At 54.1% G+C, this 16,919-nt stretch overlaps 2 protein-coding genes across 2 annotated transcripts in view; both read left to right on the top strand.

Annotated features, from left to right (window-relative positions):
• The window catches only part of CORO2A (coronin 2A), a 50,467-nt gene extending 38,309 nt beyond the window's left edge, over window positions 1-12,158 (top strand). Inside the window, exons 3-12 of the mRNA XM_021691260.2 lie at window positions 893-1,009; window positions 3,443-3,592; window positions 4,832-5,011; window positions 5,739-5,855; window positions 6,605-6,709; window positions 7,439-7,535; window positions 8,328-8,440; window positions 8,800-8,890; window positions 10,246-10,505; window positions 11,571-12,158. Of these exons, the coding sequence (XP_021546935.2) occupies window positions 893-1,009; window positions 3,443-3,592; window positions 4,832-5,011; window positions 5,739-5,855; window positions 6,605-6,709; window positions 7,439-7,535; window positions 8,328-8,440; window positions 8,800-8,890; window positions 10,246-10,505; window positions 11,571-11,702 (1,362 nt within the window). The 3' untranslated portion in view covers window positions 11,703-12,158. The remainder of the gene's footprint in view (window positions 1-892; window positions 1,010-3,442; window positions 3,593-4,831; window positions 5,012-5,738; window positions 5,856-6,604; window positions 6,710-7,438; window positions 7,536-8,327; window positions 8,441-8,799; window positions 8,891-10,245; window positions 10,506-11,570) is intronic.
• Window positions 12,159-16,115: 3,957 nt separating this feature from the next.
• Window positions 16,116-16,919, top strand: part of TRIM14 (tripartite motif containing 14) — a 32,649-nt gene continuing 31,845 nt past the window's right edge. Inside the window, 1 exon segment of the mRNA XM_021691628.1 lies at window positions 16,116-16,331. Coding sequence (XP_021547303.1) covers window positions 16,116-16,331 — 216 coding nt within the window.

Here is a 16,919-nt window from a genome sequence, read left to right as displayed (position 1 = left end):
CCCGCCCCGGGTCCTGGGCAACCACTAATCTGCTTTCAGTCTCTATGGATTTACCTCTTTTCAGGTATTAGTCAGCGTTCTGAAGACTGGGTACTAGAAGATGTGTTAATTTGCTCTTAACAATGAAACCACGTCTGGTACCACGTCTGGTACCACATCTGGTCATTTATGTGGAATCCTGCAATGTGTGGCTTTTTATGTCTGACTTCTTTCACTTAGTGTGTTTTTAAGGCTCGTCCATGTTGTAGCATGTGTTGGTTCTTCATTCCTTTTTTTTTTAGCCGAGTAATATTCCATTATATGAATATACCACATTTTGTATATTCATTCATCCACTGATGGACATTTGGGCTGTTTCCACCTTTTGGCTATTATGAATAACACTGCTGTGAGCATTGGTGTGTGAGTTTTTTTGTAGGCCTGTGTTTTCACTTTTCTTGGGGATACACCTTGGGGTGGAATTGCTAGGTCACATGGTAACTCTATGTCTGACCTTTTAAGGAACTGCCAGACTGTTTTCCAAAGCGGCTGCACCATTTTTGCATTCCCACCAGCAGTGTGAGAGGGCAAATATCCTTGTACTGAATACCTACTATGTGCTAGGCACTGTGCTAGACCCTTTCCACACCTCATCTCCTGTGATCCTCATGTGAACCCTGGGAAATACCTATTATTGCCTTCATTTTACTGAGGAAGACATAGAGACTCAGAGAAGTCATGTGACTCCCCCCAGCTTCACACCGAGAATGGTGGTCGGGCCTAGATTCACACCCCATCTGTCCCTTACGTTTTCCTGTCTACTCAGTGATTGCTGACTGCCAAGGGACCGTCCAGATGCTTAAGTGGAGTTAGCCCCCTCTTCTCCCCAACACTCCTGGGCACTGTTTTGCAGACGGGAAAGTTGGACCCCCACTACCCAAGGGTCTGCGGGCACAGAGGGAACGTCTTAGACATCAAGTGGAATCCTTTTAATGATTTTGAGATCGCCTCCTGCTCTGAAGATACCACAGTGAGTGTCAGCGCGAGAGGCGGTTCCCTTTCCCGAGAGGAGGGGGCTTGGGGCGCGGGGAGGTGAAATGGTGTCTGTTCTGGGCTCAGATGCTCCTGATGCCCTGATCCTTCATGAGGTGAGGCCACTGTGGCAGGGAGGGACTCAGTGAGATTGTGCGGGAGAAGTTCTGGCTCTAGGAGTTGGGGCACCACCCCTTTAGATCTTCTCTCTGGACCTCAGTCCCACTACCTCTAGAATGGGCATAATAGCTCCCAACTATCTAATGAGGATCCAGTGAGACTCATAGTCCAGTGGAAAAGCCCATCTTCTGGGGGAACTATAAAATGCTGTGAGGAGCATTTTTTGTTGTTGCCAGAAAATATTGTGACGCTTAATTTCACAGACAGTGGGGAAGGGAGCTTTAAAAGGGTAGAAGTGGGATCCTTATATGAATGTGGGCACCACAACCATCCCCAAAGCTTCAGCCCCACCAACCTTTTGAGCCCCTGTTCTGTACCAGGGTCATAATCCCTGCTTCCCACAATGTTCGATGTTATTTATTTATAATTAATTCTTTGCCCACCTCTAAAATGCAGTGAGTATGGCTTAAAACAAAAGACACAGCCCACGGTCCTGACTCTCACTATTTCACCCTGTCTTTCCGGCAACCCCACAAGGTAGGATATTTTTCTTATGGAGAACCTGAGGATCTGAGAGGTTCAGCAGTTTGCCCCAAGTCACACAGGCTGTGGATGCTGAGCAAGGCCTCAGACTAAGGCTTGATTCCAGAGCCCAATATATCTCCACTGAGCTATGCCCCTTCCCTAAATAGCAGTAGCCACGGATGGAGGAATTGAAGAAATGATCCTTGGGACGTTGGCTGTGAAGGGTTGCAACTGCTGAGCTCCAGGGTTAGCTCAGAGCTGCCTAGCAGTCAAGGCAAAAAGAGAAATAGAATGTATTGCGGAACCCTCACTGTCTGATGAAAGGAAACAGAGCAGTTCCTCAGGAGAAGCAGGTAGAAAATTCTAAGAGGACTTGTGTCACTTTGCACAAGGGGATGCCAAGGAGCATAAAGGACAGTGTCTGCTGAGGTAGTTTCACTGAAGATGCGGTCAGGCCCTGGGAGAATTGGCCTTGTCTCCAGGGGCGGATATCCAGTATCGGAGTCTGTCCCCACTCCTAGAATACCTGCCTTTTCAAGCCTGCTTTGAAGACTCCCTGCAGGGTCTTTATGAAATTCCTAGCTATCCTCATCTCCTGCCCCCATTCCTTCCCAGATGCCCCTGGGGCAGGAGGAGTGCACCTGGCTCTGGGGGGTGGGGGGCGGGAGTGCCTAACCCCAGGCCCTCCCATGGAAAGTGCTCTGCTGTGTCCTCCCTGTCCCCGGGACCCGTGGGGCAGGGACGGCCCTCTAGCTCTGAGGAGCGTGGGGGATGGTGTCTGCACACAGACCTGCCCAGAGTCCACCGTCGTGCGGCGGCCGGTCCCGTGCAATCATAGCGTTCACCCAGCGCCTCATCGGGAACCTCTGGCACTCGTGGGCTTGCCTTCCTGGGGTTAAATCCAGATGACCAGGGAGTGAATATGTGTTGAATTGAAAGCAAAGTCTACCTGAAAACCCTTGTATCTCTGAAGGAAAGGGGATGTACAGTCACCTAGGGGCCTGAGAGCTCTGAAGGACGACAAAGAGCATCAAGTTTCTGCCATCCCCTCTGTGTCACCCCCCCCGCCCCCCCAGCTCCATTTGTATGCCTCTTTAACAGGAAGCTTACTTTCTTCTGTAGAAGCCCCTTCCTTCCTCGACAACACTACTCTGAAAGGAAGCCCCAGCTCCTCTTCCCAGACCCTTCCTGTGAAATACAGGCCATGACCTCATCCAGCCTGTCCTTCTGGCCCTTCATCTTTCCTCTTTGAGGCCATCCAAGGGGGCCACTCCAGAGGAGAGAGCTTGGCCCCACCCTGTCCTGCTCCAGAGACTGCACTGGCTCCCTAGCGTTCTGATGACAGAGCACAAACACTTGCTCCGGGCATTCGGGGCTCTAGGCTGAGCCTTTGGAACAAGGAGGGGGTAGACGACTGTACTTTGAGGGATATTCTAGGCTGGGAGGTGGATTTGATCTGACATCCAGCCTGGGAGTCAGGCCTGTGGCCCGCCCAGCTGCCCATGACACAGGCCATTAGGATGGCAAAGCTTATTACCAGGAGGCAGATTTGGAGGCCGGGGCTCAACTCTGGCAACGCCAGCCCCTACTTGGGCCGGAAGACCTTGGCAAAGCCTCTGGCCCTCTGAGGGTTCCAGGTGCACCTCCGTTGAGTGAGAGATGCATATGGAGAGCGCTCCCCTGGCCCTTCTGCTGGGCACTGCCAGTTCTGTGGCTTAGGGTGGCCGGGGTACCGAGGTGACCTGGCTAACCACGCGCCCACCCCCGCCTGTGTCTCCCGTGAAAGATTAAGATCTGGGACATCCCCAAGCAGCTGCTGACAAAGAACCTCACAGTCTGCAAGAAGGAGCTGATGGGCCACACCCGCAGGGTGGGCCTGGTGGAGTGGCACCCCACGGCCGCCAACATCCTCTTCAGCTCTGGCTACGACTTCAAGGTGGGTCCATGTACTCATTTCCTGGGGCCGCCCTAACATGACCAAACTGGGCACTTAAGACAACAGAAATTTATTCTCACAGAGTTCTGGAGACCAGAAATCCAAAATCAAGGTGTCAGGAGGGCCGCACTCCCTCTGAAGACCCTAGGGAAGCACCCTCCCGTGCCTCTTGTAACTTCCGATGGCTCCCTGCATTCCCTGGCCTGCACCTGCACCACTTCAGCCTGCCTCCAGCTTCACGTGCGTGTCCTCTTGTCTTCGGATAAGGACACCGGTCATTGGATGTAGGGTCCACCCCAATCCAGTATGACCTCATCATAGCTAATTACATATGTGAAGACACTGTTTCCTAATAAGGTCACATTCTGAGGCTCCAGTGGACATGAGTTTTGGGAGAGACACTATTCAACCCGTTAGTCCTCCTGGAGGGGATAGGCTGGGTCCTATCCAGAGAAGCTTCCCACTGCCCTGTTGACTGCGAAGCTGGCAGTCTGTGGGCCCTGGGGATTGGGAAAATTCATAGTAGAGGAGCCCTAGATTCTGCCTTGCAGTAGGAACTAGGAGAGTCCCTTGTCTTCCCTAGGCCTCAGTTTCTCAATTTGTACACAAATGGGGTTGGTGTGACCATAGCCATGGCTTTTAAACTCTCCCCTTCACAACATAGGGCTTTATAGAGGCACTTTGGGCACCATGGGAGTGGTTGACAGAGCCTCTGACCCCCTTCTGATCAGAAGCACTCTTTTATCCGTTTATGTAGGATGTGTCTGCAGGGCTACCGTATATGGTTGTGCAAGTTATTCTGCACACAACTCCACGGGGTGCAGGTCACGTCACGGGCTATGGGAAGGGATTGCCCTGGAGCTGTGCAGTGCACAACCTACGCAGCTGAACATGGCAGCCCTGTTTATCTGTGTGAGGTGGAAACTGCTGCTAATAAGTGTGTGAAAGCCCCTGGACTAGCTCATCCCCTGGGGTCCTCCCAGCATGGATGGTTTGTTGCTCCAAAGCAGATGGTGTTTTCTTTTCACCGCCAGACAGCCTGACTCCCGGCTTCCCCTCCTGCCACGTGGCAGCTTCAGCCGGCAGACCCATCCTCCCACCCGAGGCTTCTTGGCCAGACTGCCATCTGCGGCTTCCCTCCTGGGGATACCGTGTTTCACTGCAGCCTGGCGGGCGTGCGACTCTGGGAGCCAGGGGCGGGGTGGCCACTGTGCTCAGAGCCAGCTCATTGCTGTACAGGTAATGGTCTGGAACCTGGACACAAAGGAGTCTATAATCATGAACCCCGTGCGGACGATTACCTGCCACCAAGGCACGATCCTCTCCATGTCCTTCAACACCAACGGCAGCCTGCTGGCCACCACCTGTAAAGACCGCAAGATTCGGGTTCTCGACCCCCGGGCAGGGGCCGTCCTCCAGGTCTGTGCTGGGCTGGGGTCTGGCTTGGGGGCAGAGGAGCAAGGAGTGGTGAGGGGCTGGGGGAGGCTTCGGAGAACAGGGTGGTAATGCTGTCAGCATTGTGGCCAAGCCTTCACGTGTGTTAGCTCTGTCTGTCCTCTTGGCACTGCTGGGAGGTAGGATATGTCACCCCCATTCTTTGGATGAGGAAAACGGAGGCTGAAAAGAGGTCAGGTGACTTGCCCACCTTGAAAGCTGAGCTTTGAACCTGGTCTAACTCCAGAATTTGTCAGTGTGCCTTAGCTCTGTCAGGAGGCATGTCACTCCTGCCGCCTGCTGTGTGACCGTAGACAAGCACTTCTGTTCTCTGAGCCTCTGCTTCCCCATCTGCAACAGCGGGTCATGAGTCCTTCCTCCAGGAGGATTGAACGAGATAACGCAGGTGACAGTGCCCGCCCAACCCCAGGCCTTGCATACAGTGAGCGCCCAGGCATCTTTCAGCAAGAGCACGGAGCTCTATCCTAGCTCAGGAAAAGAACTCTCAGCAAAAATAGTAGGAGCGACTCCATGTGGATGGGAGGGTCTCTGCAAGGCTTCCGGGAGGTGGTACCTCTGGAAAGATTCTCGGAGCAGAGCTAGGTGGTGAGCAAGGAAGGCATTCTAGGTACCGCAGCGGCAGCAGCAAAAGCAGGGAGGCCAGAGCCCCTAGCTGCCACCCGCGAGCCCCTGACCGCACGTGTCCGTCCAGGAAGCCAACTGCACGGAGCACCGGGCCAACAAAGTGCTGTTTCTGGGGCACCTGAATAAGCTGCTGTCCACGGGCACATCCCGATGGAACAACCGGCAGTTGGCCGTGTGGGACCAGGTGAGTCTCCCGTGCAACCCCGCCCTGCCCCTCGCCGTCGCCTTTCAGCCGAGTGCTGGCTTCATTCATTCACTCTTTCATTCATGCCCTACTCATTGCTCAAGCATGTACTTAGCAGAGCCTGCCTGGTGCTAAGGATGCAGGGATGAAAAACGGGGGGATGCCAACAGCCGGAGGGAGCGAGCCCAGACCTTGTGCATCTTCTCCTTCAAGGAGGGAGTGTCGGGGTTGGGGGAAGGTGGCCACTCCGGGGACCAGGACAGGGCGGGGGGTGGGGGGAGAGAGAGGAGATGTCCCTCTGGGCAGAAGGAACAGCTGGAGCAAGGGCTTGGAACCGAACACTAAGGCAGGTGGGCAGGGGGAGCGGCTGAGGGCAGTGAGGGTAGGGGCCAAGCCAAGCAGTATTGATTTGAAGGAGCCCTTGGCTAGAGTTTCAAAGACTGGACAAATCGCTTCCTCTTTCTGAACCTCCTCCTTCATCTTTTACAACAAATAAACAGGCGGAGGGCTGGCGTGCGAGCAGGTGTGTGAGAGGTGATGGGTTGAAGGCAAAATGCTGGCAGAATAAAAGGTGGTGGTCTCTTTCCCTCTGTCTCCTTCCCTCTCACATGCACATGCACATGCATGCGCGCACACACACACACTCACACTCACCCAGAGCCCCCTGGCAGGCATTCTCATCTCCGAGAACACCACTGAGGACCTCCAGGAGTGACCCACAGGCCTTCCTGGTCTCCCTTTTCTTGCAGGACAACCTCTCCCAGCCTCTCTCAGAGATGGACCTGGATGGCTCCTCGGGCGTGCTGTTTCCCTTCTATGACGCGGACACCAACATGCTCTACGTGGTGGGGAAGGTCAGCCTGGCATGGGAGGGAGCAGGGAGCAGGACTTCCCCAGCCTAACCCTACCGCTAGCCAGACAGCCGCCGGGGGCTCTTGGGATGCAGGGCAGGGATAGGGACGAGCAGGAATCTCCCTGTGGTGAACACGGTACCCCATCCTACCGTCCTGGCTTCCAGGGAACACCCAGGGCCAGGGCTTTGGTCAGACACCCCAAGCTTGTCGCTCCTCAATTCTGGGGCTAGATGAGGAGGCACCGTTGGTGTTTCTCAATAGGGGTACCTTCGAATTTGGGGTGGAGCAGGTTTTCATTGGGTGAGACTATCCTGTACTTGACACCGTAGCTCCCACCCACCAATGCCTGGAGCAGTGCTCCCTGCCCCCTACCCCTCCCCAGTCACCAGCCAGCGACAACCAGAAATGCCCCAGCGGTGAGACCCACTGGATGATCTCAGGACCCACCACTCCTGACCTTTATGTGCAGCTGGGAGTGGGACTCAGGCCTGTGCTCCCAGAGCTTCTGCTTTGGAGGCACAGAGGTGGGCTTTGGGTCATGGTTGGGGGGATCGAGTGTTAAAATGAGGACCCCCTGCTGCTTTGATGACAGCTCCCTGGTGTTCTCTTGTGTGGAGTGGCTTTGCCAGCTCTTCTGTCGCTGTAACACCAGGTTTCTGCTGCATGGCTGTGGGGGCCTGGAGGGGGCTGATGGGAAGCGGCACTGAGTTGTACCCTCCCCCTCCTCAGGGAGATGGAAACATCCGCTACTATGAGGTGAGCGCCGACAAACCTCACCTGAGCTACCTGACAGAATACCGCTCCCATAGCCCACAGAAGGGGATGGGTGAGTATGGAACACTGAGGCCACATGGGTCCTGGGGAGACAGGACCGAGTCAGATGAGGGCCCCACCCTGGAGGGGCCCCCATTCGGGAGGGCAGATGGCGGATCAACACTGACTCTGTGGGAGCTGTAATGGCGCTGTGCAGGAGGTTCTCTAGGAGCAAGCAGCAGGAAGTCAAGGAAGGCTTTCCAGAGGAGGCAACACTTGAGGAGCCAAAAGGGGAGCAGAGCACAGCATAGGGAGAGCATGAAGGCGTTCTAGGCCAAGGTGGAGCAGTTATAACAGTAGCCATGACATAAGAGAGACTGACCTAGGAGAGCCCCTGCTTTAAAAGTGTATCTGGGGATAAAAAAAAAAAAACACACGTCTCCACGTTGTCTATAAGAAACCCACTTGAACATGAAGACACAGCTAGATTAAAGGCAAAGGGAAGGAGAAAGACACCATGCTAGCACTAATCAACAGAAAACAGGGGCAGGAGCTCTGTTCAGAGCAGCTCGGGCACAAGTGAGGGGGCCTTGAGCAGAGCACGCTTCCCGTAAAGTCTAGCTAAAATCACTGAAGTCCTTGGAGGTGAGGACCAAGTCTGATTACTTTAACCCCATTTTCCCAGCACAGGGCCCAGCCCAGCATAGGTATTTGCTCATGAACTGTCTGTAGAGGGAAGGGTGGTGGGAGGAGGGTGCTCTCTGCTCATGCCCAGATGTGCAGTCTGGCTTTGCCACTCACCCTGGGTCCCTGTGACTCCAGCCCAGCCGGAACCTCTGAACCCTCCTTGGCCATCTGCCCGCAGGTGTCATGCCAAAGAGAGGTCTCGACGTCACCTCCTGCGAGATCTTCCGCTTCTACAAGCTGATTGCAAGCAAAGGCCTCATTGAGCCTATATCCATGATTGTACCCCGGCGGGTAAGGGTGGTGTGGCCATCTGTGAGGGAGGCGGGAACCCCTCCTGGAGAGCACAGGCCCTGGCACCTGGAGCCCAGAGCCCATGCCCTGGGGTAGCAGCAAGGAGGCTGATGGCCACTCCTCAAGGGAAAGGCCTTTCTCATTGCCCGTGCAGTGTTGCTGGGAGCTAAGGGTCCCGAGTCCCACCCCATCTCTGCTCCTGAGTTGCCGTGTGACTTTGGGCATGTCCCTTTGCTCCCTGGGCCTTGGTTTCTTCAACTCCTAGGTGGGGAAAGCCTGGACCCCAGATCCCTGAGGGCCCTCCCATCTGGGCAGCCCCTTTGCCGCCCCAGTCCTCACTGTCCTGGCTTCTCCTGCAGTCGGAGTCTTATCAAGAGGACATCTACCCGCCCACGGCAGGAGCCTGGCCGTCTCTGACAGCCCAGGAGTGGCTCCGTGGCATGAATAAAGGTGAGGGGGGCAGACAAAAGGCCCCGAGCGAATGTGAGGGGAAATGGGAGTGTCCAGTGGCCCCAAGTAGCTGAGAGGGGCGTGGCCTGCAGTTGTATTCTCCCATAACCCCAGCCAAATGGTCCTTGACAGTCAGTCCCCAGTACTCGCTTCAGCAGCACATATACTAAAATTGGGACAGTCAGTCCCCAGTGGCTAGGATGGTCACATACGGGTCAAAGAAGGGAGGGGTTTTCCCAAGTGGCTCCGGAAAGTCTTTCCAAATCAAGGGATTTTGCTCCATGGAAAACTTCCTGAAACTCCAGGCTGTGCGGAGTGAGTGGTTAGTCTCAGTTGGGTGCCCTTGCCCATCCTCCCATACCGACCTTTTCAATTACTTTTCTTTTTTTTTTTTAAGTATTTATTTATTTGACAGAGAGAGACACAGCGAGAGAGGGAACACAAGCAGGGGGAGTGGGAGAGGGAGAAGCAGGCTTCCCGCCGAGCAGGGAGCCCGATGCGGGGCTCGATCCTAGGACCCTGAGACCTCTCCCCCTCCATGTTCGTTTGTTTTGTTATTTATTTATTTATTTATTTAAAGATTTTATTTATTTGACAGAGAGAGATAGCAAGAGAGGGAACACAAGAGGGAGAGGGAGAAGCAGGCTTCCTGCGGAGCAGGGAGCCCGATGCGGGGCTCGATCCCAGGACCCTGGGATCATGACCTGAGCCGAAGGCAGACACTTAACGACTGAGCCACCCAGGCGCCCCTTCAATTACTTTTCGACCTAAGAGACCCTCTAGGCAGCAGCTCCCTACTGCCCGCCCCCGCCCCAGGCCCTTCTTCCCTGTGCTGACGCCCTCCTGGTCCTGTCCACCTAAGGGCCAGCCCAGGGGAGGTAATGTATGCTCCTCGGCCCCACCCCGGCAGCTGTCTCTGTGCCTGGGACCTCCCTCTCCTTCTGCCTCCCCTTTGGGTAACACTTGGTCTGCTCCTCTCTGGGCCTCTTGCCTCTTCTGTGACTGATAGGTTGCCTCCCCTGCTTCTCAGGGCTGTGGGGAGGATTCATGAACTGGTAGATGGTGGAGCGCAGTGTGTATGGGACTGTCTCTACAAAGCAAGGACGAGGCTTCACCGGAGGCATTTGCCATGTGTGGGGGCAGCTCCAGGGCGTGCACTCTGCTGCCCCTGCAAACCAGGCCTCGCTTAGATGATCACATGAGTGTGTGTTTGCACCCTGGTTGCCCCGGTGTGCGGGCTGGCTCCCGTCTGCATGTGGCCAGAGTTCCACTCCTGTCCCGTGGCCCTGTGCCTGTGTGTGTCGGCATCTGCTCATGAGCACTCGGCCTCAAACAGCCCTTTGCTTCCCTCCCAGGGCCAGTCATGGTGTCCCTGAGGCCCTGCTCCGAGCTGCTGAGCCCCCAGCCACTGCTCCCAGAGAGACCCCCCTCCGTCCCCACGGCCCCCTCCAACCAAACAGGGAAGGTGGTTGTAGAAGATGGCCGGAGATCCTTCTCCCTGGTGGAGGAGAAGGTGCCCAGGCAGGCAGCAGCTGAACACAGGCCAGAAGAGAAGACAGCTCGGCTCACAAACGGCTTTGACATGGAGTGTCCCCCACCAAAGACAGAGAACGAGGTGTGAACGAGGAGGGTGGTGCCTGCACTGGGATGGTGGGGAGAAAATGAGGGGGTGACAACAACCAGCTGTGGGGCCTGGCCTGGCCGCTTGACTCACTCTGTGACTTCATTCACCAAATAGGCAGTGAGCGCTGTATGTCTGCCAAGATGGCGGGTTTACATGCAGATGGCGGAAAACCATCTACAAGCTGCAGAGGGTTTGATTTGGTGTTAGATTCCCTCCCAGTTCTGACCCTAGGATTTTCTGTTTCAGAGTCGACATTTGTTAAGTGCCGACCGCGTCCCAGGACCTGTGGTGGGCACTGTGGTATATCCCCTGACTGAACTCGCCCCCCATCCCTGGGAGTCAGTATGGAGTGGCTAAAAACACAGGGGCCGCCATCTCACAGAGTTCTGAGCCTGCCTCTGCTCAGCATCGGTGACGGGAGGCCCTCAGAGCCAGGGGCTGGATCGTTCTTAGCTTCAGCTTCCACAGTGGCACAGGTGGGGGGGAGGGGTGCTAACACTACCCCCTCGTAGGGGTGTGGTGAGCATGCAGAGGCTTCTCGAACATCCTTAGGGGGAGCGCCCAGTCTACGGCCATACCACCCTGAACGCGCCCGATCTCGTCTTAGGGGGAGCGCCCAGCATCTGCTACAATTCTCTACAGTGCAGCAGTGATGCTAATGCCCAGTTCATTTTCTGACCCCCAGTTCCTAGAGGAGGAAATTGAAACTCAGAGAGGATGAGTAACTTGCCTGCGGTCACATAGTTTAGCTAGTTTAGTGGGGAAAACTCCAGTCTCCAGACTTCAGGGCCAAGCATCCTTTCCTCTAGTCCACAGGGGATCTAAGGAAGCAAGAAAAGGTCTGAAACATCGAGTTGTTTAAAATTTCCATTTATTGGGTGAAGAAGAGGGTTTATAAAGGCCTGCGCAATGGTCGCTCCCTCGAGCCTCAGCCGTGTTCATCGCCTCCACCTTTCTGTGTGAAAAGGGGGCAAGGTTTGGTCCTTTCTGCTGGTGTTCTGACCCCTCACATCCTGGGACATGGAGTGATCACTCCCTCTGTTTGTGCTTTCCCAGCTGCTGCAGATGTTCTATCGACAACAGGAGGAGATCCGAAGACTCCGGGAGCTGTTGACCCAGCGCGAGGTGCAGGCCAAACAGTTGGAACTGGAGGTCAAAAACTCGCAGATGGGCTCAGAGAGGTTCTGAGCAGAGACCTCTGCCTTCCCCGCCCTCAGGGACACCACTCGGCTCCATGGGGAGGTCCAGAACCAAACCACAAGTCCCCCAAGAACAACCACTATTTCTATATTTTTTACCAGAAAACGAAAACTCTTGGTTGCTGAAAGATTCTAGTGGGAGGGATGTGGTGCCGTTTTTCTATTTGCCTTCTCAAAACAAGTGTCTGAATTGACTCTTTTTAGACAATAACTTGCCTTCTGTTTAATTCTGTGTTTAAGGGTCCACGATGAGCTATAACTTCTCAAGGGAAAGAACACTGTATAAAGTTAGAGCTGGAAGGACCTAAGAGGGGAAGCTGCCTGTGATTTTCAGACTGTGGTCCACAGAATGGGAGGAAGCCTAAGCAGAAGGGCCATGCCCCACCTCCACCCTGCTCCAACCAGACAGTTCCCTTTCTTTCTGATTTAAATATTGGCTTCTGTGGAATACGTAATTCTGCTTCTGAAAAAACCTTTAGAAGTTTGAAAAACAGTGATCTGGCCCAACTTCCTCATTTTACAGGTGGGGAAACTGAGGCTCAGAGAGAGACAAGTGATCAAGATCCCCAGAGGGTTCATGACAGGGCTGGGTCTGCTGGGTCTGTCTTTCTGCTGTTCCTGGTCTGATGCAGTCTCAGCCCACAGGGCAGGAATCCGTTTATTCTGGCCTCGGCTGTGCCCCTGATTTGTGCAGTGACCTCTTACAAGTCCTTCCCTCTCTGGCCTCAATTTCTCCATCTGAACCTGGGGTCGCTGGGGTGTGCTGCCCTCTACAGGATCTGCCACCTGCGATGAGAAACCTTGGCCGTGACCTGAGGAAAACTACCTATAGGGTGATGATCAGGGTCTGCTGTAGGAACTCACAAGACATTGGTGAACGGGCAGAGGAGCTTTAACTGTGGGGAAATAAGTCAAGCTTTGGCCCAGTGCTAGAACACAGATAGGAGGCTCCCACACCATCCTCTCTTCAACCAGAATCAGCCAAGTATGGGCAGACACTATCCCTTATGTGGGGGAGCAGACATCAGAGTGGTTCCCATGACCGCGGACTGCCACCCCCAAAGCCCTCAGGCCACAGAGCCTGCCCACTTCCGGAGGATGTAGGCAGATTTTGGTCCAGGAGGGAGGGAGCCCCAGCACTGCAGGATGCCAGCAGAGCCCCATGGCCACCCACTTCTGGAGAGGGAGGACTGCACTAGGCAAGGAGTAGGGCCGGATGACCCTGAAGTTCCCTTCTAGCCTGAGAGTTTTTATATGTCCCTCCTTTGGGAGTCTGTGTTCTGAGCCTATTCGCTAAGGTTCTTTCTCAGTGGTCAGTACAGCAGCCTAGCTAGAGATGGAGAATGTTGGAAATTAAATGTACCCCCTCCTTACTGAGGAGGTGCAGGCGATGGGGTTTTGCCCACTGCACAGGGCAGTCCTGGAGCTAAGATTGGGATGGGAGGAGGCCACCTAACCTGGCAGGTTTCAATCCAGGCTATACATGAGAGTCCTCTTAGGAGGGTTCGAGAAATGCAGATGCCCAGTCCCAACCCCAGACCAGTTGAAGCTGCATCTCCAGAGTAGGGCCTGGCTTTGTGTATGTTGTTATAAGTTCCCAGGTATTCTGCAGTACAGTGAGGATGGAGAGCCACTGGGCTAGCCCATCTGTACCTAATTGCAATAGAGACAAGGACAGTGAGCATCAGACAGGCTCCGGGACTCCAACCCCATCCTCTAAGTCCAGGTTGGAAGCGTCATCCCATGTCTCTCTGGGACCCCTGGCTACAACTCGATGAGGGCTCTGGACCCCTGAGTGCCCCCTCCCCTAGCCATGGTTCTGACCCATTGTCTGCCTACACACGCCAGACACCCTCATCCCCTATCTTGTTGACTTGGTCACTGGGGCTCACCAAAGGCCAAATCCCAGGGGTTGTGAGGGAACAGAACTCCCCTGGATAGGGTTCCCTGGCACACCCAGCTCTAATTCTAACATGGGCCAGGCAGGCATCATCCCCCTGGTCAGAATAATGACACTATCCCCATGTCATTCTCAGAGAATGAAGAAGTATCCCTCCCACCGGCACTGGCTGCAAACAGGAAGTGGGGGTGAGTCTGGGAGCATCCCGAATGCCTCCTCCACACACAACCTTCTCAAGCTCTCCCTACCCTTTAAGGGACCCAGACCTCATGCTTAAAAACAATGTGAAGGCATCCGTGAACAAACTTGTTTTTTGGGTTTGCTTTTTTTTTAAACTAGAATAAATTATTTAAATTATTTCACAGCAAGGGAGAGGGATAGGTAATTTTTATCGAATATTTTTTTAAGCCATTTTTTAAAATTGCCTTTTTGTTTATGTTCTTGACTGATGAAGTAGAAGTTGCCCAGCATCTGTAGGGCCCGGCCCGCACACTCAGGGCAAATAGAATGTGCACTCATCTCTTTACTCCATACTCCGGGAGCCCCCTGACTGTTGACTCAGGAGCTTTCTGAGAATGAAGACAGCACTGGGAGATGACCATTGGGGCTTATCCTTAGCTCTACAATAAATATTCTTCCTGAAACTAAATTTAAGATTATATCATAGAGGGAAGAAGGAAATCAAAAATAGATCTATGCTTTTAATATGAAACCGTGCCTGAAATAGCTTGATTGTTTTAATGTTTCTGAAGTTCCTTTTACCTTTGTAAAAAAAAAATTAAGAAATAAAAGTGAAAATAAATAGATGTGAAACTGTACAATGGAAAGAATGTAACAAAATAATAAACAACATCTGCCTAGACATTTTAATACCTGGAGCTTTCCTTTTCTTGATTTGTTCTACAAATACCAATTAAGTATCTACTTGTTTGGGCCAGAGACCAGGCTGGGAAATAGATAAAACAGACTTGGTCCCTGCCCTCTGAAGTTTTTAGTTATGGTTGGAAGGAAGAGGAGGGCCAGGATGGGGGAAGTGTGGGCTGCTCTGGGAGAGAAGCAAGGAAGGCTTCCTGGAGGAGGTGATACTTAGGCAGACACCTGAAGGATAAATAGAAGTAGGCAGGGAAAAGGGTATTTGGGGAAGAGAGGTCCCAAGCAGAGAAGACCGCCTATTCCCTGGTCTGGAAACAAAAGGTAGAGAGCATAGACAGGGCAGGGATCAAAAGTATTCAAGAGCCAAGGATAGGAACTGAGAATTTTTTTTTCCAACTTTATTGAGATAACGATTGACAAAAGTTGTATATATTTAGATGGTACATGATTTTTAAAGATATACAATGTGATGATTTAATATATGTATACCTTGTAAAATGATGACCACCATCAAGTTAATTAACACATCTATTATCTCACATAGTGTGTGGTGAGAACACTTGAGATCTACACGAAGAAAATTTCAAGTATACAGTACAGTATTATTAACTATAGTCACCAGGCTGTACCTTAGATCCCTAGAACTAAGGCATCTTACAACTAAAAGTTTGTACCCTTTACCCCACCCCCAAAGCCCTGGGCAACCACCATTCCACTCTGTTGCTAGGAGTTCAACTGTTTTTGTTTCTTTAGATTCCACATATAAGTGAAACTCAACAGTATTTGTTTTTCTCTGCCTGGCTTATTTCACCAAGCATAAAGTCTTCCAAGCTCATCCATGTGGCAAAGGGCAGGATATCCTTTTTTAGGTCTGAATAACATTTCACCTTATATACACACAGCACATCTTCTTTATCCATTAATTCCTGGAAGGACACTGGTTGTTTCCACGTCTTGGCTATTGTGAATGATGCTGCAATGCACCCAGGAGTGCAGATATCTCTTGCAGATACTGACTTCATAATCTTCTCATATATACCCAGAAGGGAGATTGCTGATCATGGGGTAGTTCCATTTTTTGAGGAAACTCCATAGTGCTTTTCATGTTGGCTGTACCTATTTACATTTGGTGGACGCGGAGACAGCCCGGGGCAATCAGAGTTTCCAGAGTGATTCTGACAGTTGTGGGAATGGTGATTTCTCCTGGGGAAAGGGCAGAGAGAATCAAGGGGAAGTGAAAGGTGTCGGTAACGCACACCACCGGGGGAGGCCACAGCCAACAGGGCTGCAGTTCTCCGAGAGTGACTGGACTCGCAAGACTGGGCGGGGAAGCCCACCTCCTATAAGCCAGCCCTCCGGGAGCGAGCCCCACTCCGGCTGCCGCCACCTCCGAGCCGGTAGGCGGGGCCTGGCCCTCCGCGCCGCGGAAGCTGCCGGGGCAGATGCGGAGGGCGCGGAGCCCGCGGGGCAACATGGCGCCGAGACGGCCGCTATTGCCGGCCGGGCACGCGCAGCCATCCTTCCTGCGGGAGCTGGACCGGCCCGGGGCCGCCCCGCCCCACCGCCCAGCTTTCGATTCTCCGCGGGAGCCCCTCCCCCGCACCGCGGCCGCCCGAACCCGAAGGCTGAATGGCGGGCGCAGGGGCGCAGAGCGGGACACCTGGGGAGCCGGGCCCCGCGGAATGCGAGGACGCGAGCGGCTGGCGCTGCCCGGAGCACGGCGACCGCGTGGCCGAGCTCTTCTGTCGCCGCTGCCGCCGCTGCGTGTGCGCGCTCTGCCCGGTGCTGGGCGCGCACCGCGGCCACCCGGTCGGCCTGGCGCTGGAGGAGGCGGTGCACGTGCAGGTGGGGACGCGGGCGGCGCGCGGGGGGCGCAATGGGCGGGGAGGGGCGTGCGGGGCTGGCGGCCGGGTCCTGGTTAGGCCTGGAGCCGCAGGGTTGTTGCGAACCGGCAGTTAAGCCTCAGAGGAGGTGGGTTTGGGAGTGAGAACTTGGGAGCCCCGGCTGATACGCACATGTCCTTGACCTCGTCCACCACGGCGGGTCCACCACACTGCCCTTGGGTTGGAAGAAGGTCTGCCCCCCCTTTTGTTTTAAAGATTTTATTTATTTATTTGACAGAGAGAGAGAGTGAGAGCAGGAACACAGGCAGGGGGAGTGGGAGAGGGAGAAGCAGGCTTCCCACGGAGCAGGGAGCCTGATGTGGGGCTCGATCCCAGGACCCTGGGGTCATGACCTGAGCCGAAGGCAGAGCTTAACGACTGACCCACCCAGGCGCCCCAGGTCTGCCCTTTAACGCAGATGAAAAGCCACACAGACATCTCTGGTTCTCTCTCCTGGAGTTCACAGGCCGGGGCTGGGGAGTGCTTGATTGCTTGCCCTAGGAGCCGCCTCCAGCCACCCACTCCGCCCTTCCCCTCCACCCTGCCCCCT

This window comes from Neomonachus schauinslandi, chromosome 13, assembly GCF_002201575.2.
Source record: "Neomonachus schauinslandi chromosome 13, ASM220157v2, whole genome shotgun sequence".
NCBI lineage: Eukaryota > Metazoa > Chordata > Mammalia > Carnivora > Phocidae > Neomonachus > Neomonachus schauinslandi.
The sequence above is the reverse complement of the archived record's forward strand: the minus strand, read 5'-3'. Positions and strand labels throughout refer to the sequence as shown.